The 26,300-nt window shown below is 40.2% G+C and overlaps 3 protein-coding genes across 7 annotated transcripts; 1 reads left to right on the top strand and 2 right to left on the bottom strand.

The window, feature by feature from the left end:
- Window positions 1–1,583: 1,583 nt before the first annotated feature.
- On the bottom strand, window positions 1,584–9,884 carry htatsf1 (HIV-1 Tat specific factor 1). Of its 4 annotated transcripts, none has more exons than XM_034549402.1 (10): window positions 8,916–9,884; window positions 4,589–4,753; window positions 3,708–3,942; window positions 3,459–3,506; window positions 3,201–3,355; window positions 2,867–3,030; window positions 2,654–2,750; window positions 2,427–2,516; window positions 2,185–2,322; window positions 1,584–1,962 (listed from the first exon to the last, which is right to left on the bottom strand). In XM_034549402.1, the coding sequence occupies exons 2-10, from the start codon at window positions 4,751–4,753 to the stop codon at window positions 1,714–1,716; spliced, it is 1,341 nt and encodes a 446-aa protein (XP_034405293.1). In that variant the 5' UTR covers window positions 8,916–9,884; the 3' UTR covers window positions 1,584–1,713. The 4 variants fall into 4 exon arrangements, with proteins under 4 accessions (XP_034405293.1, XP_034405290.1, XP_034405292.1 ...); XM_034549399.1 differs by lacking the exon at window positions 8,916–9,884 and adding an exon at window positions 5,320–5,561; XM_034549401.1 differs by lacking the exon at window positions 8,916–9,884 and adding an exon at window positions 5,465–5,556 and having other exon boundaries at window positions 4,589–4,755.
- Window positions 5,512–16,856, top strand: LOC117742860 (stanniocalcin-2-like). Its single transcript, XM_034550508.1, has 7 exons — window positions 5,512–5,864; window positions 6,106–6,230; window positions 6,491–6,701; window positions 10,683–10,851; window positions 13,057–13,199; window positions 15,109–15,320; window positions 16,145–16,856. The coding sequence occupies exons 1-7, from the start codon at window positions 5,724–5,726 to the stop codon at window positions 16,476–16,478; spliced, it is 1,335 nt and encodes a 444-aa protein (XP_034406399.1). The 5' UTR covers window positions 5,512–5,723; the 3' UTR covers window positions 16,479–16,856.
- On the bottom strand, window positions 11,719–23,493 carry bnip1b (BCL2 interacting protein 1b). 2 transcript variants are annotated; one of them, XR_004611015.1, is made up of 8 exons: window positions 23,300–23,481; window positions 19,877–19,969; window positions 19,694–19,785; window positions 19,079–19,186; window positions 18,306–18,424; window positions 17,857–18,131; window positions 15,088–15,303; window positions 11,719–11,930 (listed from the first exon to the last, which is right to left on the bottom strand). XR_004611015.1 is itself a non-coding variant. In XM_034549403.1 (6 exons), exons 1-6 carry the CDS (start codon window positions 23,381–23,383, stop codon window positions 17,935–17,937), a joined length of 693 nt encoding a protein of 230 aa, XP_034405294.1. In that variant the 5' UTR covers window positions 23,384–23,493; the 3' UTR covers window positions 16,952–17,934. The 2 variants fall into 2 exon arrangements, 1 of the variants encoding a protein (XP_034405294.1); XM_034549403.1 differs by lacking the exons at window positions 11,719–11,930; window positions 15,088–15,303 and having other exon boundaries at window positions 16,952–18,131; window positions 23,300–23,493.
- Between the last annotated feature and the right edge of the window lie 2,807 nt (window positions 23,494–26,300).

Genomic DNA, 26,300 nt, shown 5'->3' with positions numbered 1-26,300 from the left:
AGTTGGTCGTGTTCCTGAAGCTTATTCTCTTCTTGCTCCCAGCTGAGCTCTTTATCGGCTGTCTGCTCCCTCAGAGCAGCATTTTCTGCAGCCAGCTCCATGTTTTCTGCATTGTAATCCATAAGGACTTGTTGCAGGCTGATATCACTCTGGGAGTACTGAGAGTTGAAAATATACATGCAATAGACAAGTGGATGAAGTGTTTCCATCTGCATTTGTTGTAAAAGAGCCCCACATCCCCACCAGCAACATTTTATTTTCTTCATGCATTGGATGGTATTCAAATATACCATATTGTAAAAAGTTACATTTGTATGTCTTTTTAATAGAAAGGAGGCCTAAATTGCTATATATAAATGTAAACTAAAGTACGGGGACACGAAAAGTCCACCAGTGCAATCCAAACTTGATTGACTGATCATGTTGTAACCCTTTGGTTAATACACTACAGTTCAATTGTCTGATAAACTTTAGAAACAATTGTGGGCATGAAAAAACAAACATATAACTAACTCATTCTTCTTACTGTCCACATCTCTTTAATATAATGAATAGCCTATACATAATAGGGAAAAGAAGTGGCTATTCTATCTTAATATTAGGCGACCCCTCTCTTAAAAAATATTGAAAATAATTATATTTGTTGAAGCTTTCGAAAAAAGATGAACAAAAAAAAGAAAAATAGTCTGTCCTAAATCAGTGTAGCATGTACAAAATATGTCTGCATGTGTCTCCTGCTCACAAAATCGTACCTTATGTTCCGAGTTATCGACTTGTTCCATGTCTATTCAACACAGATACTGTCGTGGTATTGGAGTTGTAGTATTTACTTGTAGTTCTGGTGTACTTTCCACACTTGTAGTTTTACAATGAGATGTTTCTCTGTTGGAGTTCAGGTTGTAACTCACTCGTTTGTCACAAGGTTTAAATCAAACACGGTCGCTATGTCGTCATAAGAGTTGCATCTTCTCTTTAGTTTACAAAATGTTACAAATCCAAAATACTTTGTTAAACACATCAATACTCATATTTACAAGACAGCCTCCAAAGGGAGTGTGTGTTTGTAGTAAGTTTGTCTTATAGCACGTGACCCTTGTTACAACCTCAGAGATCCAGACACTGGACCAAAAAGGAAAAGGGCAATCACCTATTTTTGTTTGCATTTATATAGTAGATGCACTATCTATCTAGAGTAAGAATAAGTATATTGGGTCTTGTTTTGAAATTAAAACAAATTATGTTATGTGTGCTGTGTTGAAACTTATTTTGAAGTTTGATTATACTCTGACTTTTTACTACCATAAATATGTACTTTCTACAAAGTTTGGCTGAAATGACGATCTATACCATGTAACAATATACATTTGTGTACTTAATGATTCAACCCGGAGTAAGTGTCCCTTTAAAATATCTGTTCTGTCTCAGTTGTCTTTTGTAATTCATCAATGTTCCAGCTTATCAGCACAAAACTGCAAACAAGCAGTTCTCGACGAACAGCTGTGCTGAAAATGAATCACAAAAGACAAAAGACGAACAGCTGTGCAGATCTAATTTCGGTGTAAACCAAAATAGTGAAAAAAGGGTAGACAAAATCATAATTTTATTTTTCTACATTACAAAACAGCTCAAACTTTCCAAATACCACCTCCTCCTCCTCCTCCTCCGTGTTTACCACAGTTCAGCCATGGGGACCAAAGATGTGCATATAAGTATCTAGGCTTTCTCATCATCACTTCCTTCCAGGCTGCTATCAGTAGAGTCTGCTTCCTCTTCCTGTTTCTGTGGTTCTATTTTGGGAAGCGGTTCGGGCTCTGTGGTGCTGGAGGGTTCTGTGGGTTCTGTTTCGGTGGTGCTGCCCTCTGCTGGCTTAGCAGTGTTGTTCTGGGGGCCCTTATCACCTCCCTCCAGGAAAGTAGACCAACCCTTCAGTCGCTCCTCCCGCTCACGTGTCGTCTCTTCCACCTGCACAAACGGTATCAGCATTTTAAGGCCGCAAATTCTTTCCAGATGCAGAGTTTAGGTTAATCAAGGATATCACAATAACTCAAATACCATATTTATATAATATAATATGAGCTTTGAAAATGCTGCATCCGTAAAATGTCCATAACGAAAATTCTATGGGATATTTTCATCATCTTTCTTGCTTGCTAAATTCCCATCTGTATTTTGCATTTGGTTTACCTGATAGTCTGTTGTTCCATCCCAAAGCTCAGCAGTCAGCTGCCTTCCTCCAAACCAGCGACCATTGAACGACACTATGCACGCATCAGCTTGTTCAGGCTCCTTAAATGCGACTGATGCCACGCCGTCTGGGTGTCTCTACAGCACAAACACAACCACATACCAGCTCCTTATTGATGCCACTAACACACAATTCAAACCAGTATACTATAAATATAAAAACGACATAACATTAAACTCACATCAAAGAGGATGACCTTCTTGACCCCTCCAAACTTCTCACACTCTGTCCGCAGATCCTCACGATACTCATTCAACTCCAGTGGGTCTTCCTACGAAGGCACAAAGAACACAGAGATGAATACCCTCAATGGACAGTGTCTGTGTGGGTGTGTGAGTGTGTGTGTGTGTGTGTGTGTGTGTGTGTGTGTGTGTGTGTGTGTGCGTGTGTCTGTGTCTTTCTCCCCACCTCAAAGTCACTGGGGTGGAACATGTTCCTAATGATGACAACTTTTTCATGCCTCTTCCTCAATTCTCCTTGCTTCTCTGGCCTCCAGTCCAACTGTCTGCTCGGACACAGACAAGAAAATACTCAATTACTTGATTTTGTCTGTTTAAGCCTACATGCAGAGTGGGACTAGTAGGCGGTTAACTAAAAAAGGAGCAAGGAAGTATAATTTACTTCTGCTGTTGCTGCATTCTTTTCCTATAATCTTTGTTCTTCTTCTTCTTCTTGGTGGCGTCGTACTGGCCCTTCAGCTCAAACCGGGCTGCTTCCACATGGAGCCTGTAGCCTCGGACCTCTGACTCGTCAATCAGACGCAGAGCCAATTCCACTGACTCCTTCTGCAGAGAATCACAAACGCACGCCGTCACTTCGCTGCAATGCAAAACTACTTCAACTAACACTTCTTCTCGATACAGTGTCATTCAAGGCAAAACCCATGTGGAACCTCGTGGTCATGCAACTGTGGTCATTATAAATTACACTTTTAGGCAAGCAAGTACAGACAGACCTTGAGATAGCAGCAGAGACCATCTCCCTTCTGATTTCCCTCTTTATCCTTGTAGAGTTTGACCTTGTACTCTTCACTAATGGGGTCCCGCATCACAATGCCACACTTGGTCATTAACTCAGCAAACTCCTCCGGGCTGATGTCAGGAGGCAGGCCTGAGGAGGAAGAAGTTAGGGAGAGAGGGAGATAGGATGAGTCAGCTACTCACTGGACAGCTGTCTCCTTGACAATGACAAAAGAAATGTTAGCAATACCAACCTGATACGTAGACGTTCGTGTTTTTATTTTCTTCCATATCAAACCATCCTACAAGCACGAGAAAGGAAAAAGCATTTATCAAGAGACATGTTTGTATGAACATTAATTCAAAAAGTGTGCATAAAAATGTATACTTGTAATAATCCCTATTGTAGACAGTTTTTTATTTAAAACACCATTATTTACCATTTGTGTGTTAGTTAATCCACTGGTTTTCTCTCTTCTCTATGGTTGTGGATGTCACTTTACCTGGATCTGGTTTTCTCTTCTCCCCTTTCTGTTTGGCTTCTTCTGCTGTGGTCTCATGCTGGTCTGGGTTCTGTTTCTTTTGAGAATCTCCTGGTTTCTCCTTTTCTGAGGGCTTGCTATCTGGTTCTGGGGCTGCTAGGTTGGCGCTGCTCACTGCAGCTGCGTTGGCATCTGGATCTCCATCCGGAGTGAAGCCATAGTTGGCCTGGTAGGCAGCAATGAAGTCCTCTGTTATCTAGAGAAACGAAGCAAAACCTACTTAAAATTAACACTGAAACTGTTACGACTAGATACTAAAAAGAGGTCTGCGATCCAATTTGGGGTGCATCAACATCTCTATTTTATGCTTCCAATAATGCAGTTTATGGCCAAGTGTGGTCAGTAGCAATTACAAGCTGGTATGATGGAGACCTTGAACTTTTATGTCAACATTATTGTTACCGCGGTCAAAATAGCATTGTATATTAATCATAATCAATCGAAATCACAATATGACCAATTACAATTTTCAAATCGCAGGAGGTTCAATATTTGTTAAAGGCAAAATGTGTGCATTAACACATTATATTGTACAGGCTTAAGAAAACCATCTTTGTGTGGGTCAGATCCTCGCAAAAATAGCACCATTTTCTTTTGAATGTTATTCAATGAAAACTAGGATAGTGATGTAAAAGTAATAATCTCCTCTAATGTCGTAAATCATATTGCAATTGCAATATTAGTAACAAATTATTCAAGATCGTTAAGCCCTACTGTGGGCTAAACAGAACGGGTAAAATCCATAATATAAGTATGTGAAAGAAAATAGGATAGATCTGAAGCTCAGGGACTGAGAGCATTCAAAAAACTAATCTATGAAGGAGGAAAACAAAAGTTCATACTTTAGGGAACCAGGCCTTCTTTGCATGGTCCCAGTCGTACACGGTCCCATCCTCTGGGTCAGTGTAGGTGTTGGGGTCAGAGCCACCATCATTTCTCCGATCATAGAGCTCCTGCATCCGCAGCTGCTCCATAAACTCTTTGTTGGCATTTAATTGACCGCTCATCTGCAACGAGAAAGTGAAATGATCCAAGTCAACAAGCATTCCATTTCAACAAGTATAAAGCGGCTGTATTATACCCAAATGTGGCAAAGAAGCTCAATGTGTCTTTTCGCTGTGCTCATAGATTTATAATGAACATCTGACAGAATATGTGGTTGAACAATAACATCAAAGCAGGATAGTAGACGTGCATACCACAGTCGGGCCTGTGCTGTAAGAACAATAAACGACTCTGCCCATAACAAAGCCATGCAATTAACCAACCAATCAAAAGTTGCTACTGGCACTGTCACCGCCCCGTAAATCACGAGAAAGGTGCCAGTCAGGGCCTTTAAGTCTTCACTGTGATGTGTTTGATGAACTGACTGCATGAATCGGGGTCAGAAAGGCAGTTTAGACAATTCTGCTGTTTACGCGACTGTCGATGTTCAGTTCGCACTCGGATAATTTACTGATGAACATTTGGAAACATCGAAAGGTCTGTGCTTGTGAGTATGAAGCTAGTTAGGAAACACAGTATTTGATGTTAGCCAACACAGCTAACATCGGTTCACGCTGGCTATCGTTACCTTTAACAACAATGACGCTCGTCCGGCCTAAAATCTGTTGGGGGCGAAGGTTACCGGAACGGCTCCGCTCCGTCTGAAGACCCAACCACAGACACGATCCGTGTTTTGAGAATTCAGCCAGTGTGTTCAATTTATAAATTACCTTTTAGATTTACGCGCAAACGTTTAGGTAACCCTTCCACCCGACACTTGAATGAAGTGCTTCCGATGTCAGGTTTCCACAACGCATGCGTGTCAACTGGAAATTGAGCGCTCGATTTGCCATACAGCGTCTACCTTTTTGCCCGTAGCATCTCCCGCGGTCACTCCGCCCGCGGTTTGCTAAGGACCGCACGTGTAGAAAACAAGCGCCCACGGCCAAGCTAGCTAGCCGGTAAGTTAGCGAACCTCTATCTCGGTTTGACATGGCGGACGGTGGCGGTAACTGTGCGGGAAGCCTTCCACCGGGAGACCCGCAGCTCATCGGTATGATCGTGGAGCATCTGAAGAACCGGGGGCTTTTTGACGAGTTCCGTCGGGACTGTCTCGCCGACGTTGATACGAAGGTAAGCCAGTCAGCTCCCGAAACCTCTTTAGTTTAACAAGCCACGCTTTAAGCTAACCTTTAAGCTAATCTAAGCTCGAGCTCGAACTTTAGTTATAATGTGTAACTAATACCTCGCTTACGTTAGTAGTTTCTAATTTAAATGGGAATAATGTGTGTTCTTCTCAAGTTGTTAGTCTACTGTCCATGTTACAGGATACTTTGCTGCATCACTGCATAATGACTGTTTGTGTCGCTGTCAGCCTGCCTTTCAGAACCTGCGGCAGAAAGTTGACAACTACGTCACGTCGCACCTGAGCACGCAGGACTGGAACCCGTCCATCAACAAGAACCAGATGAGGAACGGACTGAGACAAAGTGTGGTTCAGTGAGTGTTACTGTCAGCTGTCCTCTCTCTGTCCAGAGGAATGACGTCATATGAACAGCTGCTTTTGTTGAAGTATTGTTTTCAATTTCTTCAGGATAAGTAACGTTTTCATTGTAATCTATAGAGTAGTCTGCAGCAAATGTATTGTATGTCAGTTCAATCCAGTTAACTATACTGCTTTATTATTTTTTTTTTAATCAGTCAAATAACAGTACTTATGTAGCTCCTATGTGTGTGTCGTCATTTCTTTCTTCTTCTAGATCGGGTATGCTGGAGTCTGGTGTGGATAGGATCATCACTCAGGTCGTCGACCCCAAGATGAACCACACTTTCCGGCCGCACATAGAAACTGCTATCCATGATTTCTTGTCAGGGGAAAGGAGGGAGGAGAACGCCTTGGGTTGTAACTCTGCACCGTCTGAGCAGTCAGAACTACAGGAGGCACCGTCCGCTTCTGGCCCCAAAACCCCTTGAGGTCTGTTTTTAAAAACTGAAGATCAGTGTAAGGTCGAGAACAATTTAGAAATGCAGTTAAGACCTCTATATTTCCCTCCTGCTGCAGGTAGACATGGTGGTCTACACATAATGTACGGCTGTGTTATCCTTTTTGAAAGAGGTGCAGCATCAGTCACGACGACGACGACAATGAAGAAGAAGAGTGTGGTTGGAGGAGGTTGTTTTCAAGCTACGCCCTTTTTTTGAAGACTAGCTTCAGGAGTCTTGACTGTTTGTGCATTCAAGATTTTCAGCATGAGATGTTACATAGCTCGTCTGCGCTGCTCTATGCTACTGCTGGAGAAGTTGGACAATGTGGAGCGGTGCACACTGCACAGCTCTGCCTCCTAGATGTGTGATATCGGACAGATTTTTTTACTTTGAAGTTGTATATTATGTAATGCAGATTTCTCACTCAAGCTGTTGTATTGACATTTTCAACAAAGAACATGTTGACTAACAGTTAAACATGTAAACTGCACTGATTCATCATGGAAGGTGAAGTCATTTGGCTTTCAGTTAGGCGGATTAGAGGAAAAGACCCTACAGTTTCTGTTTAACATTTATGTCGATATTTTGTCAGGTTTCCTTTTTCTGGCATGTATTTAGTATGCAGCATTGATTGTACTTTCACAGTTGACATCATGTCCCTTTTTTTCCTTTTGGATCCATTTGTAATACCTGTGCCTTTTTTTTTTTTTTCTTAGTAAAGATACTCTGCTGTATGCAAAGGTATTGGGTTAGTTTTTGAAACCACACAATATTTCCTCTGAATGATAGGAATAATGTTGTGTTCTGCATAATCATAAAACCGAACCAGTGGGTGGGGTAGGTTTTCTCAGTTAGTCATTTCAAAGCCAAAATCCACCCAAAAGTGTTCGGAGACCGATCCATCAACCCTGCAGAGGCATAATGGTTGAAGCAAAACTATTTGTTATTGTAATGTTTATCTCTAAAAAGTCAGACATAAGCTACAAGTAATGTCCCAGTCTGGTTTCCTCACAGCATAAGAGGTATTGCTGAGCAATTTCATTTTTAAAGCCTTCACAAATCCAGTCTTAATCCTCAGTCCATCAGTTTTTGGGGATTTGTGTGTGTGTGTGTGTGTGTGTGTGAGACATTGCAGCTTGCGTAACTTTATTGATTTAACTACTTGTTTTTGGCAGTGATGCGCACGTTAACACAAATGTGTCAGAGTGCCTCAAAAAATCGGATGCCCTCTGTTTTCTGCGTGTAAAATAAAATACGCTTTTACGCTGAACTAATTTAATTAATTGAAAATTTGTACATTATTTGAATTATCCTTACTTGGATAAGGACTTCAATTAATGAAATACCCAAAATGTAAATGTTGTATACTATTTTTTTTTTTTGCTTGATGTAAAAACTTAAAAGAATAAATCAATGTATTTCACTTATTAATTGACTTAACTAATTCATTTAATTTAGGTATTTAAGTGATGCTCATGGTCCTCCATATCGGTTCAGCTAAATCTAAATCATATTTTCTTACTTACCCCTAGTTTTTCTCAAACCACAACAGCGGTATGTTTACATGCACGTAGAACCAGAAAGAAAGACAATATGGTTCTTGAAGTTGATTAAATGGTGAACTGAACTCTTCAGGGCGACCAATCTGAGTTAACCCAAACGTTACGGTAATGCTTCCTCCTGAGTTCAGTAATCACAAAGCAGATCCTGAATGAATATGATTTATACTTATGCATCCAGGGGCAGACATGTTATTCACAACATGATCGTGTGAGAGTCTGAGCTGAAGAGGCTCCTGCGTGTGTGCTGTTTGCACAGTGGTGTCTATATGCATTAGGGTAGCATTTTGTGATTGTGTGTGTGTGTGTGTGTGTTCAGTGTCGGGGTGAAGGGTCATTGCGTGGGTGGTCGTCAGGGGTTGTGTGAGGGAAGCTGTGGGATGTTGTTTTGAAGCGGGATAAGACAGAACGCACTGAAAAGGTCAGGGGGAAAAGTGCTTTTAATGAACGTCCGAACATTAGCCCCCCAAAGGATTGTCTTCCCCAACTGGGCCTCTGCATGGACACACACATGAATACACCCTGCCTCTGTACCTTGACCTCCCGCTACAGCACCCACACAAACACTTGTATTAAACCATCTTCACTGGAGGGTAGATAAACCTGAGGAAGCGTAGTATTTTATTTATTTTTTACTCACATGGCGATGCTGATGCCACTGTGTCACATGACTGGCCTGTCTCTTTGTTGATGTCAAGGGTCAGAGGTCATGGTTGTTAAGAGGCAAAACACGACAACAACTGGGCTGCGAGAATGGAGCGTATCTAAAGAACACACAAATCAAAGAATAACTCACTTTGGACTCGCAAACAAAAGCATGTTACTCCTTGATGTGACCACAGCTTACAAATTGTCTGTCACAGTAATTGTAACCAAATAAAGCCTCAATCTGAATTACAAAGTAGTGTTTTTATTTCCTATGGCCTGTAGTTGTAAAGAGTCAGTTAAAACAGATCTCACTTACCTCCACTGGTATAGATGATCTTACATGTTTAGTTGAGGTTTTAAGAAATCTGTCATGTGATCTTTCTGCTTACTGCCATAAAAGAGTTTTCTGATCGAAAAATAATTACTTGTAAAAAAATATATATATATATATCTAAAAAACAATTAGACAAGAGACATATCCTGAGCTATCAGAGTCCAACATAGTGTGTTTGTGTGTGCATTAACCAAACCATTAATAACAACTGTAGGGTTGCATTTATCTTTTCTCGTTGGTAATAATTCAGTTATAGACGTCAGTAATAATAAATTATCATGGGTTTATCGCTTTCTATTATGTAATTGAGTCTGCAGTTATACATGTTAATCAGTCTTTAAAAAGGGTCTACAGGAGTCTGCATGACTATAATCCTGGTCTTCTATAGCATTCATGTGGGGAAAGTTATTTTTTACCCAATCTGGCAACACCATGTTTTATTTGTATCAATAATTAAATGTAACTGAGCAATAAAGAATTAGCTCAAATTATGTATTAGTTGTCAATAAAGCCATTACTTACAACCATTTTATAAATTGTGGTACCGGATATTTTGTATAATAATACTATATGCTTTTTCATATATCTGATATGCTTATTCATATATACAGATGTGATGTAAAAACAAAAGCCTATCTCTCTCTCTCTCTCTCTCTCTCCCCCCTCTCTCTCCCCCCTCTCTCCCCCCTCTCTCCTGGTGCGCCCGATACGTTTCTCACAGCACGTTTTCCTGCCAAGAAAGCAGCTGCTATCCCTCAAACACACTCGTAACACTGGCTGTTGGGTAATTGAGTGTGGATTTCTTGAGTGGTTGACCTTGCAGGACTCCAGAGGAACGGCACGACCTTATATAGAAAGTGATGTCGTTGAAAGATAGGGTTTGTACATTATTATTGTATTGCTCACTGAAGGACTCAAAGGGGACACGGGGTTGGCACACTCTCCTTGGTATAAGTTCAAAAGAAACGCGCCCTCTGGATGCCTCGCCGTGGAGAAACGAGATGCAGGGCTTTAATGGGTGCCCTGAAATGAAGAACATGATGCAATGTATATGATGCCTTGCGTGCTGGTGCCCTTTTCATTTTGGTTTAGCCCCGATACCCACCCAGCCTGAGTGCCACTGGTATTATAATAAATAAATGAACTCTGCTTGAAGCCCATTTAACGAGTGTATTCAAATGCAGCTGCACAGGCTCCATTCTGCTCCATTCAGTCTTGTTTCTCTCAATGATAAACCTTTGGCTCCATTGTAGTGTGTCCACAGGGCTGTGCTGTGATTGGTGGAGATACCAAAAAAAGTGAACGCGCAGTGATCATGTGGCTTTATATATTTCAGCCTTCATGCCGCGGAAATACTTTACAGCGGGAGCTCTTCAGCAAGGCTGCACCCGTGCTGCTCCAGTCTATAAACCCAATTAATTATACAAACAAGTCTCAACTATAAAGCTTTGGTCTGTGCGAAGCATGCCGTCGAACCTGTCCGCTGTGTTTGTTCTGCTCCTGGCCTGTCAACCGGTGCTGACCGTGGATCTGCATGATCTCCATGAGAAACAAGCGAGCCAAGTCAAAAAGCGCCTTTCTCTGCAGAGCACAGGTGAGTCCTACCATCAGGTGTACTGCTGCCTTTTGTCACACTGCATCCAGATATGTAGAATGTGTATTCAAACGAATAAGTCTACAGGAAAAAATAATCGATTAGTCACTGGTTCTTTTTTGGGAAGCTTAGTTTAGTGTTTAAATATGCTTTTTTATTTTGCATTTCATTAAATTGTGTTGTTTTTGGACATTCTGTATTAAACCTTCAGTATTTTAGGAGCACTGATTCAATTTGGCTTGTTATGTGTGGTCCATCTGCGGCATTGTAATGCTCCCCACTGTCCAATAGCCTTAGTGACGACCCCTGGCATAACAATTTGTTATTTTATTTAAATGTATTAAAAGTACATTAGTACCGAGTCTCCTTTGATGCGTCTGCAGTGAAGTGAGGGAGGTGTTTACTGACGGTGAGGCGACTGATGGTTGCCTCATAGTTTCATCTTCTATTTGTTGGCCTTTCATTGCATCGTCAAAATAGTTGGCATGCCGTGCACCCCGACAGCCGGTATCAGTTTAAACTGTATCACCAACCTGCCGTGTCCGTCCCGGGCCGGGCTTGCATGCTCTCCTGCTCTGTCGGTGGCTGTAACTCAATGCGCATCTCCGGCGGCTCGGTCCTGTCAAAGTGCATTCCCTCCATGACAGCAGGGCGCTACATGACAGCGCCTCCGACCTGGACGTGACCGGCGGGCTGCACAACATCAACACAAGCAATAACTCTCGACCTATATCAACATCACAATCCTATATGTTTGGAAAAGATTCAGGTGAAACTAGATAATCCCCCCCATAAACAAGTATTATCTGTTTCATAAGGCCTAGGGTATAGTGATATTGTCTCCTCGGCAAAAGAGAACACCAATTATTCTAAGTAATATCTTTATTTACAATTGAAATGTAATGAAATGTCAAGCACTTGCTGTCCATCCCTGATGTTGTACAATTTGAGCTCGCTGTCTCCTCGATGATGTCATCCTATCCTGCTGTCCACTACAGTGTAGCTTGTGTTATAGGAAATATTAAACTTCCCAGAATCAGTGGCGGTTGGCCAATAGAGGGACACGGGGCCCCACCCACCTTGAGACAAAAAAAAGTATACAAATATTATAATAATAAATGATACAAATTGTCAATATTTTGTGTTCTGGAGATATATAATATACCCAGTAATATTTGTAAAATAGGATATCTGCGCAACATATATGCTTTTCCTGCATTTCCTGCACCTCCTCGCCACCCGTCTGCGTGTCTCCGCTGCGCTGGGGCCGAATCGTTCTGGCCCAGATGAGACGGGTCTAAGAAGCAGTTTAGCCAATTACTGATTAAAGATATACATGAGTGATATACAATGTAGCCTATCAGCGTCCTAAAATAGGTTCAGCTTTGGGCCAAAGTCGCGCGATCTCGTCAGGCGCCTTTTCTTTTTTTCTTTTTACATGACGGCCAGCGCGAGCGCGTAAAATCAACGGGGACCGATCCAGCATGGGCAGTTACGGGAGTGAGGGACGTGAAGCACTTGTTGGAAGAATAAAGAAAACACGAGAACACCAGGACACACATAACTCCGTCAAGCAGCCATATTGAGCAAAGTGAACGTCACTCCCAGCGACGACAGACACAGGATTGAGGTGAAGAAACACAATGAGGAGGATAATAACGGGCACATTTTAACCCTAACAAGTTTCATAGGGGCATCTTTATATATATATTAGATTTTATATGTGATTTATATTATGATATTTATATTTTATTATATTTATATGTATATATACATTAGATAGTATTTATATATATATTATACTGAATATTATTATATGATATATATATATATATATATATATATATATATATATTAATATACTGAATTGTATGAATAAGATGTCCTTATTATGTCAGTGTTGGAAGAAATGTTAAATATTTAACTCCAAAGTAGAAATGCGTGTTTGATACTTTTTTGCATTGAATCATACTGGGATGGCCCTACCAAAAAAAATTCCACCTGCCGCCACTGGCCAGAATCCAAACCAACTACAAGAACATGTTCCCACGTCATCCTGATGTGTGATAGCAATGTATTTGTAATGCATATTTGTCTTCTCAAATCAGAGTACAGCACAGTAGCACATGTGATTTAAGAGACACTTGATTCTGTATCACTGTAGGGATGTTTACTGATCTCTCTCTGTGTCTTTCTGTCTCTCAGCGGAGATTCAGAGTTGCCTGGTGAGTTCAGGGGATGTCGGCTGTGGGACGTTTCAGTGTTTCAACAACAACTCCTGTGAAATTCAAGGGCTGCACCACATCTGTCTCACTTTGCTGCACAACGCCGGGCGCTATGACTCACAGGTGGGCTGCAGCACGATAATTCAAAAGAAAAAATAGAATGGAATATAATGGCGTTATGGGGTGACTACATCTTTTGACAAAAGCAACACATTCGGTACATGTATAGCTTTATATATTTACACAAGATCTGGATATTGTGCCATAGCACATTAGAATTCTGACGTGGCAGACATTTGTTATTACCAAGCAACGGTTTCCATATTTTCAGTTCCTCAAATGTTGTATGAGAATATAAGGCAAAATAATTTAACTATAGCCTCTCTCTTAAGAGGTGGTTGAAACGTAACTCCGGCAGCACAGGCCAGACAAGATATATCATCCTTCCAGCGTATTCTGGGGGTATTCCGGGGCCTCTTACCACGTGCCCCTTTCGACTTGAAGGAGCAGCAGCTTTACTCCGAGCTCCCTTCCGGATGTCTGAGACTTCTCACCCATACCGCAAAGGCTCAGCCTCAGCCACCATACAAAAGAAGCTGTCCGCTTGTGTGCGCATTCTCATTCCAAAGCTCATGACCACAGGTGAGGGTCAGAACGTGGATGGACTGGTACATTGAGAGAGTTGCCTTCTGGCTCAGCTCCCTCTTTACCACATTGGCCTGGTACAAACGCCTGCATCACTGCTGACGCCGCACAGCCTGTCCATCTCACGCTTCATTTTGGAACCTCACTTGTGAACAAGACCCCAAGATACTTGAACTCCCTCGCTTTGGGCAGTGTCTCGCCTCCACCCCTGACAGCGCAATCCAACGGTTTCTGGCAGAGAACCATGTCCTCAAAACGGAGGTACCGGCTCTCCTCCTGACCGCTTCATACTCGGCTGCAAACCGCTACTGTTATTGCTTTTTGTCCAATGGTATAGGAAAGGTTTACCAACCGCTGGTGGACATTTTCAGAAATGTCTTTCAGTGCCACCATGATGCAAGTTTTTGATGGCCCAATAACTACTTTAGTTACCAATATATATCAATATCAACACATCTTCCAAATTTGTTTTTTTGTCACAAAATTGTTATGTTGAGCTATGCCATCTCACTATAATGCTCTGAGGAATTGTGTGTGGTTTGACAATATTGAACAGCACACTGGCTTTTTATGACATACAATATGGCATTTTAATGGCATACTAGACTATGACATTTTCTATACAATTCTGTACTATACTTTTGATGTATAGGTCATTTTTATTTTACTACTCTAAACTTTTTATTTTTACAATTTAATGGCATGCTGTATGGAGCAATTTTTATGGGATATTATTCTATGACCTTTTTATGATATACTATTCTTTGAAATTTCTTGCCATATTACACTATGAATTGTTGAACTTTTTATTGCAATGATGACTTTATGAAATACTATATTATGACTTTTCTTATGACGTTTATAACTTTTTATCACATATTATATATGTTCGTACAAACCATACAATTTCTTTTTTTTTTTTAATTCTTTCCGATTACTTTTTAAGACATTTTCATGCCAAATGTTGATACTACATATGACTTAATGATGGCATACTTGAGAATCACTTGCTATATGACATATGTATTCATCTATCACTTTTTCTGTCATATTATACTCGTATCAAACCATATCATACAGAATAGTATGCCTATACCTTTATATATAGTATTGGCATATATTATACATTTATGCATATCCCAAACTGTGTTTTTTCTTTAATATGCCATACTATGTTAAACTAACTTTTACATTGTTATGGCATTTTATACTATAAATCCTTTTAAAGGCAAACAATACTATGACTTTTTAATGACATACTATGATTTCTTTGCCATATTCTACACTTCGACATTTTTCTAGGAAGTGGCAGAAGCAGGGGAAATGGCACATGTCCCAAGCCAGATTAGAAATTGTGATCACTCACTTTGTTCCCCCTCCCCCCCAGGGAAAGTCATTTGTGAAGGAAGCGCTGCGCTGCATGGCGCTGGGACTGCGGCAGCGCTTCAGCTGTGTCAGCCGCCGGTGCTCAGCGGTAAAAGAGATGGTGTTCTCGCTCCAGAGAGAGTGCTACTCCAAACACCAGCTCTGCCTGGCGCCACGAGACCACATGGATACCATGGGCAACCTGGTCCAGTTCCACCTGATGTTTCCCCCGGGGTGAGAGACAGAGACACACAAATAATCAGTCAAATAATATATTGAGCCATAGTTTAACATTAATAAACAGTCTAAAGGTAAACTTCATAGGTTATGGGATAGTATATAAAAAAAACAGCATAGTTTGTGGGGAAAAAGGACATAGGATAGCATATTGGGAAAAAAGTAATGAAGATTCCTATTATGTCGGAAAATAATAATTATTGTATATCACGTAAAATAAATATATAGTATGTTGAACAATTTATATATTATAGTACATTGAAAAAATCAATGATAATAGGTCAATTAAAGTATTACAAAACTAATGAAAAGTCTAAGTTTAGTATGTCAAGTCATTGTATAGTTTGTCATAGTATAAAATTCCACAGTCATAGTAGTCATAGTATACTTGGTCATAGTACAGCGTGTCAAAAAAAGTCATAGTATACAATGCTACAAAAACATTATAACAGGTCATAGTATACTTTGTTGAAAAAGTCAGACTGTAGTATGTCGGGAAAAGTCAGATCAGCATCTCAAACAAAAGGCATTTTGCTTTTAAAAAAGTATGTCGGAAGAAAATCCTTGTAAAAGTATGTCACAAAAATGTAAAAGTTAAAGTTTCTAATTAAAAGAATTATGATTTGGTATGTCATGAAAAAAGTCATGGTATAATATGTCATGAGTAATAATGTCATAGTACATTTATGTCATAAAAAGGTCATAGTATAGTATGAGTCAAAATATCTGCTGTGATGATATGGTGATACTTTCAGGTGTTTTCCATTATATAGTATCAGTCTGTGTTGAAAAAACATTCCTGTGTGTGCTTTGACCATTAGACCGTATGTGGAACTGATGAACTTCCTGTTGAAGTGTGGAGACACGGTCGGGTTGTGGGTCGGCCAGCGGCTGCGCAGGCAGTGCGAGCAACACTGGGGGCCCCTGTGCAGCAGCTTCGGCAGCACCTGCTCTCACAGCCAAGCAGACGCGCTGCAGCACACCACTGCTCCCCCACCCACCGCGTCCACCGCGTCCTGGCCGAGCACCAATCAAGGGCCCCCGCAGCAGCCGACCAGAGTGGCCGAAGCAGAGGACAGCAACGGACCGAGTCGGATCGACAACGCAACTGAATTTGGTCTTGTGTCTGAGAAATCCAATGCTACGGCTTTTTAAACAGGGTACACAAAGGTCATGCACTTATTAGTAGTAGTAGTCGTAGTTTATAGTCTTATTGCTGGTGAAAGCAATGTAACATAACTTATTTAACTCTGTTGGGTATCTGTGCTATATTATTATTTTTTACATTTTACTTTATACAAGGATGAAAACCATGCATCTACCTCTCTTCAACGTCACAGTAAACCACAGTGGGCCGTGACAAAACACGAGTAAACACAACAGGGAATATCTCAAGTGCAGCTGATTGCTCAAAGTCAGTATTTTACCTATTTAAATCAGTTTTTGTATTTATGAGTATTGTTTTATTATGCACCGTGAAGTGGACATGCTATCAAACATCATCTTGTAGATAGTCAGGGTTCATTCAGTCTGCAGGAAGGAAAGCACTCTTTGGTTATGACATTATAAATATGTATTTGATGCTCTACTTGACTCACATTTCATACAGACTACAGGTTTCAAAGCTATGTTTTGTAACTTTTTATTTAAAATAATCTCAAAATACAGGTGTAGGCATTTTGATTGAAATTAAATAAACTACAATGATGTCACTTGACAGAGAGAAGTGTGTTAGTCAGTCCGTCCGTCCGGTCCTGTAAAATAGTTCTTCATACAAATGAACAATAAAGTTTCTCTGCTGGTGGTAAATGTTGGGTATCCTGCCATCTACTGGCACATCTGTGGCAATGCTTCACATCAATGTTTTCCTCAATAAATGGAAATAGAAGTATTCTACTTTACTCTCACAAACATTGTTCAACATTCATAACATCTGACTTAATGTGGGAGACAACATTTACGGGATAGGTAAGTAATCACATTTTTAAATCAGTTGTCTAGACGTCAGAAGGAAGAAAGGCACAAGGTAAATTGTCAATATGGCGTCTTTGGACACACACACACACACACACACACACACACACGGACACACACACACACGGACACACGGACACACGGAAAAGTAGACAGAATGAAATGACCATGACAGCTTTCGAGGAGAGACTGCCTGAAAGTGTGCACTCTTATCTTAAATTTGAATAAATTGCCACTTCAAGACGACAGTCACAGCTCTTGGGATGTGACGTGGGACAGAAGAAGCTATGACAGCCGGCTTCGAATGTGGCCATTTCAAGAAGTATAAAATATTTTACCTTTAGACATGGGTGAACACTACACGTATGTTTGAAGCACGCTGAGGCTGTAACCCTATCACTGTTGTTGCATGAAACCTCAGAATATCAATTTAAGTTCACCATTTTATAAAGATTAAAATGAGGAAGCTAAACAAGATGAAAAGTGTTCACTGGACACTTGTCTCTATGTGCGAAAGTCCAGTCTTAGGACTGCTTCCATCTCGGCATGTAGTCCGTACCTGTTTAAAGTCTTTGTGGTAACGTTCTGCTGAGGGAAATAACCGCCTGCAGCCTCGACGAGTTCTTTAGCCAGGCAGCTAAATGAAAGGGAAGAGACGTTTCTTAAGGATGTAGAGGACGGTGGCGAGGAAGAGGGCCACAGCCAGGAAGATGAGCAGCTTGTCTGTCAGTTCCCGCCGGTTGTACTTGAGGATCAGTTTCCTCCCCAGGTGAATGGTTCCCGTCATGCTTTTAAACTCCTCGTTGGTTTCCTGCACTGTCCTTGAGGAAGTGGCTGTGAGGAGAAGAAGAACAAGGAGAAGTATACGAGGTTTAGGAGGGAAGATGTGTTGGTAAATATTGACGAGAGATCGAAACATAAAAAGGGACTAACATTGTAAATTGGATTTACTTTTTGTACACAAACTACCTGAGAAAGTAAAACACATGGACAGAGTAGACTTTTTACCCAGTGTGCCGATAGTGTCCTCGCTCTGCTTCACCTGTTCAGCCATCATCCTGCTCATAGACATCAGACTCTCTGTGATGGTGCTACTGGTTTCTACGAGGCTTTCTTTGGTCACCTTCCTGATATAAAAAAACACACAAAGCAGTTCTGAGGTCTGTATGGGGTCAAATCACCGTCAATATGCGCAAACACGAATGAGATCCACACTCAAATTACTTTTGCGAGCACGGCACCGATTACTTCACACAAAAAATCTCTGCTCGCGCAAGAAAGATTGAACCCTGCGAGGACAAAACTTTGCTTTGAGTGCGAGAAGCACAACCATCAAGTCATAATCCAGGCTAGAAGCTAAATTCCCACTGCACACGTTTTTAATCATTTAAGTTCTTAAATGTAAAAAGTTACAAATTAAATGACTAATGAAAGCTCCATTCGGACAGGCTTTATATTACAGGGTGGTGGTTAATGATAGCTGTAATTATATTATTAATAAAGACAGTCAGAAGAAACTTAAATGTCTGTTTCTGAATATCGATGAGGCTGCTTTTGCAGTAAGAAAGAAACTGGTATCCGCAATGTGCATCAGTCACACTGAACGAAAATGAGAGATAAACTTTTTAAAATGCAAATATTCTCCACAGACTGGACTTAAATTATGAAGAGACTAGAGAGTTTGACTGAGGTCTAATAAATACTGGGATGCGGGTTCAGGCTGAACACATGCAACCGTAACTTTATAATGGTATAAAGCCTCAGCCTCTGGATTTACTGACCTTTGTCTGGTGCTCTGGTTTTCTACTCCAAACAGCAGCTCGTCCTTCTCCGTGCTGTCCATGACGAGTTTACACGCCAGGTTAGCTTTCTTCCATGCGGTCTGGTTACTGGAATCCAAACAACAACAACATTTTTGTTTTTGTTATAGATTTACTACTATTAGTAGTAGTAAGTAGTTATTATATTAACTACTCTGTGTGTCTGAATCTTGTGGTGTGCATAATGTTTAAACTCATACAAATCAAATGTAATACTTTATCTGGCTATCAAACTACTATTAGATCCAGGTTTGAATATATTGCAATTTTCTGCAAGGGGTGAATGCAAACTCCCAAAAGCACCAAGGCCACGGTAAATTAGAGCTTCCTATTCCCACTGCTAATCCTAAAAGTCTTTATAGCCTAATTACAACCTACCACAGGAGACAGAGGCACCACCAAACCTGATGCAAAGAGGAGTTACAACCAAGCATTACAGCTCATTGTGATGTGTTGACTGAGAGCGAAATACAGATGGGCTCACTCACTCAAACACTTGGACTGGACGCTGACATTTAAGCGGTATTAATGACGTCAATAAAGTCAGTGATTCAGGGGTGAAACGAGTTCACACACCTCAGCATTTGCCTTCGCTGGCTCTCCGTCTCTGCCTGGATGGACAGTCTGTCCGTCTCTCTGTCATACTCTCTGGCCATCTGCTCCAGATCCTAACAACAGAACACCAAGTCGAATCAGTTTGGACTTTAAGCAACAAATCTGTCGGATGCAACACGGCACACATGTGATGCGAGGCCTGACCTGTATTCTGAGTCTGAGCTTGTTGAACTTCTCTTTGACCTGAGAGTTGAGCTCCATGAGAGTTGACTGAGGTCCAGGGCAATCCCTGATGTCCTGCATGTAACACAAAAACACAAAATAAATGACATGGTATGTATTCACAAATATATAACATTGATCATGATCTGAGGCACTGAAACATAATACTAACGACTGATTTTGAATTTTCTTTTGGACAATACAGCTAAACTTAAATCATTCGGTTCTTTAAATATAATGCATTTTAATATAAAATGAAAGTAGTCTGGTGGTGACCTATAATCACATACAGAGGCGGTACTGAATTTAATTATAAATCTTTTCATATTCATCAGTAATGTTCTATCATCATATTTTCTACATAAACTAAAACATTTGACCATCAATCCTGTAAATAAATTAAAAAAAACATAACAGTAAACCGTTCTTCTGATTAATCGATTTGACTTGTATTAAAATGGACCAATTTTTTACACGATACTACTAAATAAGAGATAACCTCACAGCATCGCCGTAGAAACCTTACGGGAAGGATGCCTAAGGAGAGCCAAGAGGAGGAGTCTCCAACCTCATCATCAGGGACTGCTTTTATTTAATGATTCTATCCAATGCAAGCAGATGTATTTTGGTCATTTGACTTCATTTGAATAGGTGTCTCTGAATTCCACTCAAGATTTTTTCCTCAACATTTACAGACCACCTAAATACTGTGCAACCTTCTTTGATGAGTTTATTGAACTGCTGTCTGTAATCTGTATTGATTTTGATTGTCTTGTCATTATTGGCGACTTCAATATCCATGTTGATTATCCCCAGGACAGACGGTCTATAGAACTGCGTGGTGTCATTGATAACTATGATCTGACTGTAACAGGTTCCACCCACAACAAGGGGCACACTCTAGACCTCATCATCACCAAAGGTCTGAACATTTCCAAGGTTGCTGTGACTGATGTTGCACTGTCTGATCATTTCTGTCTTTTCTTTGAGAGTGCAATCTCCCTGCACACAAATGTCCAAACTGAGGTTGTGAAGCGTTACATCACTGAAAACACCAGTGAACTATTTATTCAGAAGTTCTCCTCCACACCAGCCCTCTCTTGTATCTAAGCCAATGAGTTTGTGGATGGCTTCATGAGTGTCGGAAAGCTGAGCGCAGGTGGCGAAAAACTAATCTCCAGATTCACTGTGACATCTACAAATAGACTTCTTATTATAATTTGGAATTTAGAAATGCAAGGCAGTCCTTATTCTCTGACATCATAACCATAAGCATGAACAATACAGGTGCCATATTTGCTAACGTTGAAGGCTAACAAACCCTCTGGTGACAGTAACTGCTACACTCCAATCCAACTGGGCATGCAATGAATTTGCCTCATTTTTTGCTGACAAAATTCTGAACATTAGACAAGCAGTGGGTGCCTCCACACCAACCTCAGGGTATGTATTGTCCCCATCTTTAAATAACATCCATTCAAATATCATGACACAATTTCACTCAATCAACCAAAGAAAAAAAATCACACTGCATGACCACTGATCTTGCCAGACTAAAAAGTCTGGGGTAGGACTCTCTGGCGCAGCACTTAACTGGTTTGAATCTTGAAGGACAGACAATACTTTGTATCTGTAGCTAATTACACATCAGAGCTGACTAGGATGACATGTGGTGTTCCCCAAGGTTCAATACTGGGGCCTCTTCAGTTCAACATCTACATGCTTCCACTGGCTCAGATTATGAAAAACAACAAAGTGTGTTATCATAATTATGCAGACGACACACACAAATCTACATAACTATATCACCAGGGGACTATAATGCCATACAAGGGCTGACTAAATGCATTGAAGAAATCAACAACTGGATGTGCCAGAATTTTCTTCAATTAAATAAAGATAAAACAGAAGTAATTTAGCGCTCAGCTTCAATCGCTGATGTTAAAAACAACAAACTAAGCCATAAATCTTGGTGTAGTTATGGATTCAGATCTCAACCTGAACTACTATAGCCTACTATCACCTGAAGAATATATATCAAGGATTAGAGGATTTACGTCTCAACAGGATTTGGAGAAACCTGTCCATGCATTTAACTTCAGTAGACTTGACTACTGTAACAGTGTGTTCACTAAGAAAGGTCTCTTTCTTAGTCTCCTCACTAAGACTAAGAAAATGGATCATATCACTCCAGTTCTTTGCACTGGCTTCCTGTCCAACAAAGAATTGACTTTAAAATCCTGCTGCTGGTTTATAAAGCACTGAATGGTTCTAAGAGTCAGAACTAAACATGGAGAAGCAGTGTTCAGTTCTTCTGCTCCACATATCTGGAACAAGGTCCCTGAAAGCTGCAGGTCTGCCGAGACCCTCAGAGACCCTCAGCTCCTTTAAATCCAGATTGAATCCTTTTGCGTTTGCCGTTGCCTTCAATTGAACCAGATTCAAGGATAATAATCAATTTATGCATTTTATTTCTTAAACTGCACTGCAACTTTTAGTCCATTTCTAACTTTGACAGCTTTTAATGTTTTAATGAATGTTTTTCAATCTTGTTTTCTTTGGCATTGTTTTGATGCTTCTAAATGGCTTTATGTGAAGCACTTTTAATTGCCTTGTTGAAATGTGCAATACAAATAAACCTTGCCTTCCAGTATATTTATGTCATGTAAATTAATTTCAAATAACATGGTATAATAAATATTAAGGCTGCAACGTTTTATGGATTTATTATCAGATGTATTTACTTTCTTGATTAAACAATGAATCGGGTTGTCTATAAAATATAAATTTAAACATTTTTAAAAAACGTGTTGTTTGTCTGACCAAAATCCAAGATACTAAGTTGAACATTATAAAAGAAAACTAAGAAGGGAAAGGAAATATTTACAAATGAAAAGCTGACTCAAGTACATATTTGCTCGAGGAAGTTATTCAAAATATATCTTCTGCAAATGTCAATAATGAATTAACTGAGGATTACCTAAACGATTAAGAGGCAAGTTGTTTCAGCTCTAATGTATACTTTAGTTTAGGTCATTAGTGTGTACGCTTGGTGACGCTCTTGGGGTTAATTTACAAGGTTAACTTACAAGGTAATTTCTGTATCGTTTGGTCAACATGTCGCGTGTGACAAACAACAGTCAGGTGTCACGTCCGTCAGCCAATAACAACACAATCGCTCCTCATTGTCCGACGCATCGCTACTTTCACGATAGTTAGACAATACACTCGACTTCACGTCTGTGAAGTGAAGGCTGTGAATAAAGTGAAACAAAAGTACTCTCATTACACTAAAGAGCCGGTGTCCCTCTTTCCTGCGTCTTTACTGGTTTAACCGTTAGCTTCACCTTTTTGTTAGCAAACGACGAAACAAAAAAAGGGGAGCCAAAGGTTTTCACTTCTTACCTGAACGAGAGCCTTAATTTCTAGGTCATATTTGATCATTTCTTGTCCACAGATTCGGACGTGGACATCAGCGGAAGACGCCATATTTGTTTTTGTACGACAAGCTGGAGGCCCAAAAGATGACGCGCTTTGCTGAAGGCGAAGCGATGACGGGTTTCCTGTCACTGCTAATAGGCTCGTTCGAGATGAGCCAGTTCTGCGCAGAATCGATCGGCGCGCAATGCATGCCGGTTAGATTCGTGTCCGATTATCTCTTACGTCATGCACACGTGGTCAACGATACTCTCACTTTTCTTCGCTATTCGTCTCATGTAGTGCAAAGATGTGGGTGTTAATAATAATAATAATGTACAAGGTGATTTATTTAGCATATGTAAATAAATCATTTATAGAGAAATGACAACTATCTTCACATATAGGTATTTATATAAATGTGTAAATAAATATGACATCCAACAACTACAATATGGCCAATCTTTTGTCCTCAATTCCAAAAATAACATAGTTAAATAAATAAAAAGATATCTACATTTAGACTACTGTGAAAAGTAGATTTATTTTATTTTGGAAAATCCCATTTGTGTGAGCTCAACAGATTGAAAATGCATTTGGTCCATTTGTGAGATTACATATTAGATATCCCAAACCTTATATGCCCGTTAAGATGATTAGTTCTGTTAAATATATATGTTGGAATGCTGTGAAGTGAACTTCATCTCCAGACACATTTCAACACATTTCAACTTTTAGATGTTGACACAATCTTCAACTATTACTGTATGATTCAGCTTGTTGATACTACTGCTGCTACTTCTTGGAACCACTGATACTTCTACTACAACCACTACTAAAACTTCAGCTGCTGAAAACTACTCCTCTTTTTAGTACTACAACAACAACTTATACAGTTTAGCTTCCAGCTTCACCTGCATTGTAATTCATCTCTTGGATTCTTTAGATGATACAGTTTTGCTTCCATCTTTTCTAGTTATACATTTCAACTACAAGGTTTAGTTTCTCAGGCATAAGAAAAACATTCTTGAACGTCATCATTTGGAAAATCAGCAACACAACAGCAGTCACTGTGATGCAACCTGTAGTCAATTGTAATCAGTTCCCACATAGTGGTTATACTCCATTTCAAGCAGGTCTGTAGTAAATTCATGTCAAGCATTTGGGTATAAAGGCACCTGCAGAACCTCAGTTTGGCCTGCAACAATGGAGAAACAAACCATTATCTTGAGAGACGAGAAAGGTGCCATGCAGCTTAAAGTGAGCAGGGAAACTGCGGATCGACTGGCAACTGGTAAGTTAAAAAAAAGTAAGATTGCTTCATAACTTTGTTATTTGTATGACCATCATGACCTTTGATTTGTTTCCAGATCCAATGTTTGTTAAAAACCTAATGGCAGAAATAAGAGCTGCAGAAGAGAATCCAGGTAAATAATGCACACGGATCATTCTTTTAAATGTTTAGACTTTCTCTGCAGTAAACTCTTAAAAGGCAACGCATCACATTAGTATTTTATTAGTGGTGTCACCTCTTCCCTACTCCTAAACAACAAACATTCACCCATGGCCCGCAGTTTCCCCCTGCCTTCCCTCCAGTTCGGACCCAGACAATAAACCTGGAACCACTACAGTCCTCGTGCCATCACAGCCCATTGCCAGAATGCCATGAATCCCTGACAGGCATAGTGGCTTGTTTTGGACTGGATTATAATAAAATAGGAATCATTTTTACCATTACTCTAATGTCTTTACAGAATTCCAACACCAGACCACACACTTACTGCTCCAACTTGCCATGACCTACCGCCCCATATTTCCATAATGAAATCCTATTTTACAAAAAATTGGAAGAAGCCTTCCACGGCAAGGGGTACAAATAACCACTTTGTACATCTGATTTTGATTATAATCCTGTTGTGTCCTTTTACAGCAAATGGATGAAATATTTGGTGGCTCTGGGGTGGGGAGTGCACCTCCTGGGACTGTCATGTCAATAAATTATGTTAACAATATTCATGTGTCTTTTTGAGAACATTCATTAATAAACCGACTCGACAAAACAAGGTTCACCCGAACCACAACTCGACGATCCCCTTTTTTTTTTTTCCTGGGTTCTGGACCCAGTTACCATGAGCTGCCACGTGGAGACACAGCAGGAGTCTGGATGCTGTTGAGGCACTTCAATCAAAAGGGAATGCTTTATCAAATATTAGGTTGTTTTCTACATTTGCCCTGAAGTGCCTCCCATCACACTGTGGCACACCAGCTCACACAGTGTAAAGAAGGTTTTAACAAAGTAGTGTGAAGGTGTCCTATCCTTAAATATGGGCATGGATCATGTCTCTGTACTGAGATGCATCTTGGTTGTTGGGCTGTGTATCATCAATGTCTTGTTTAAGTTGAAGACCCTGCTCAAGTTGGTCACCTGAATCCAAACAAATGTTGTGAATGCAACATGCTGTGACAGTTGCACTGATATTTGCCACTTTCATGTGCAGACATTTGATCCTCCTGAATGTGGATTTCAGGATCCCAAAAGCGTCCTCAATGGCCACACGAGCTGCAGTGAGCTTTTGGTTAAAGCGCCTCTGCCTGGTGGCCATTATCCCTGTAGGGTTTCATCAGGTTTTCATACGCTGAATCACCGATGTGCATTCCCTCTGGGACCAGGGCCTGAGGATCCTCTTCAATAGCCGTAAAACATCTGTGTGGCGAAATGCTCAGGCATTAAATAAGTAAAAAAGCTGAAAGTATGCAGACATTGGACGGTTTTAAAGTTGAAGTTTTCCACCATTGGATCCCATTATTTTTTTATTCCATACAAAAATTAATTTGAAGATATGAAAAGCTAAAAAATATATGAAAATATACAGTAATAGTTGAAGGTTCTGTCAACATTTTAAAATTTAAATGGTGTCTTTAGCTGAAAGTATGAAGATTTTATAACGTTTTTAAAGTTTAAGATTTTCTCCATTGTGATCCCATTTTT

Source organism: Cyclopterus lumpus, chromosome 14, assembly GCF_009769545.1.
Source record: "Cyclopterus lumpus isolate fCycLum1 chromosome 14, fCycLum1.pri, whole genome shotgun sequence".
Taxonomy (NCBI): domain Eukaryota; kingdom Metazoa; phylum Chordata; class Actinopteri; order Perciformes; family Cyclopteridae; genus Cyclopterus; species Cyclopterus lumpus.
Note: the sequence above shows the minus strand (reverse complement) of the source record. Positions and strands in the feature narration are given on the sequence as shown.

Excerpts from the sequence above, each read along its gene's own strand:
- htatsf1 (XM_034549402.1), bottom strand. The coding sequence starts at position 4,753 with ATGAGCGGTCAATTAAATGCCAACAAAGAGTTTATGGAGCAGCTGCGG. Across the intron at positions 3,356-3,458 it reads CACGAACGTCTACGTATCAG|GCCTGCCTCCTGACATCAGC; the intron begins GTTGGTATTGCT and ends CTTCCTCCTCAG. Across the intron at positions 3,031-3,200 it reads GTCTCTGCTGCTATCTCAAG|AAGGAGTCAGTGGAATTGGC; the intron begins GTCTGTCTGTAC and ends GATTCTCTGCAG.
- LOC117742860 (XM_034550508.1), top strand. The coding sequence starts at position 5,724 with ATGGCGGACGGTGGCGGTAACTGTGCGGGAAGCCTTCCACCGGGAGAC. Across the intron at positions 6,231-6,490 it reads CTGAGACAAAGTGTGGTTCA|ATCGGGTATGCTGGAGTCTG; the intron begins GTGAGTGTTACT and ends TTCTTCTTCTAG. Across the intron at positions 13,200-15,108 it reads CCGGGCGCTATGACTCACAG|GGAAAGTCATTTGTGAAGGA; the intron begins GTGGGCTGCAGC and ends CCTCCCCCCCAG.
- bnip1b (XM_034549403.1), bottom strand. The coding sequence starts at position 23,383 with ATGGCGTCTTCCGCTGATGTCCACGTCCGAATCTGTGGACAAGAAATG. Across the intron at positions 18,425-19,078 it reads AACCAGAGCACCAGACAAAG|GAAGGTGACCAAAGAAAGCC; the intron begins GTCAGTAAATCC and ends TTTTTATATCAG. Across the intron at positions 18,132-18,305 it reads GGACACTATCGGCACACTGG|CCACTTCCTCAAGGACAGTG; the intron begins GTAAAAAGTCTA and ends TTCTCCTCACAG.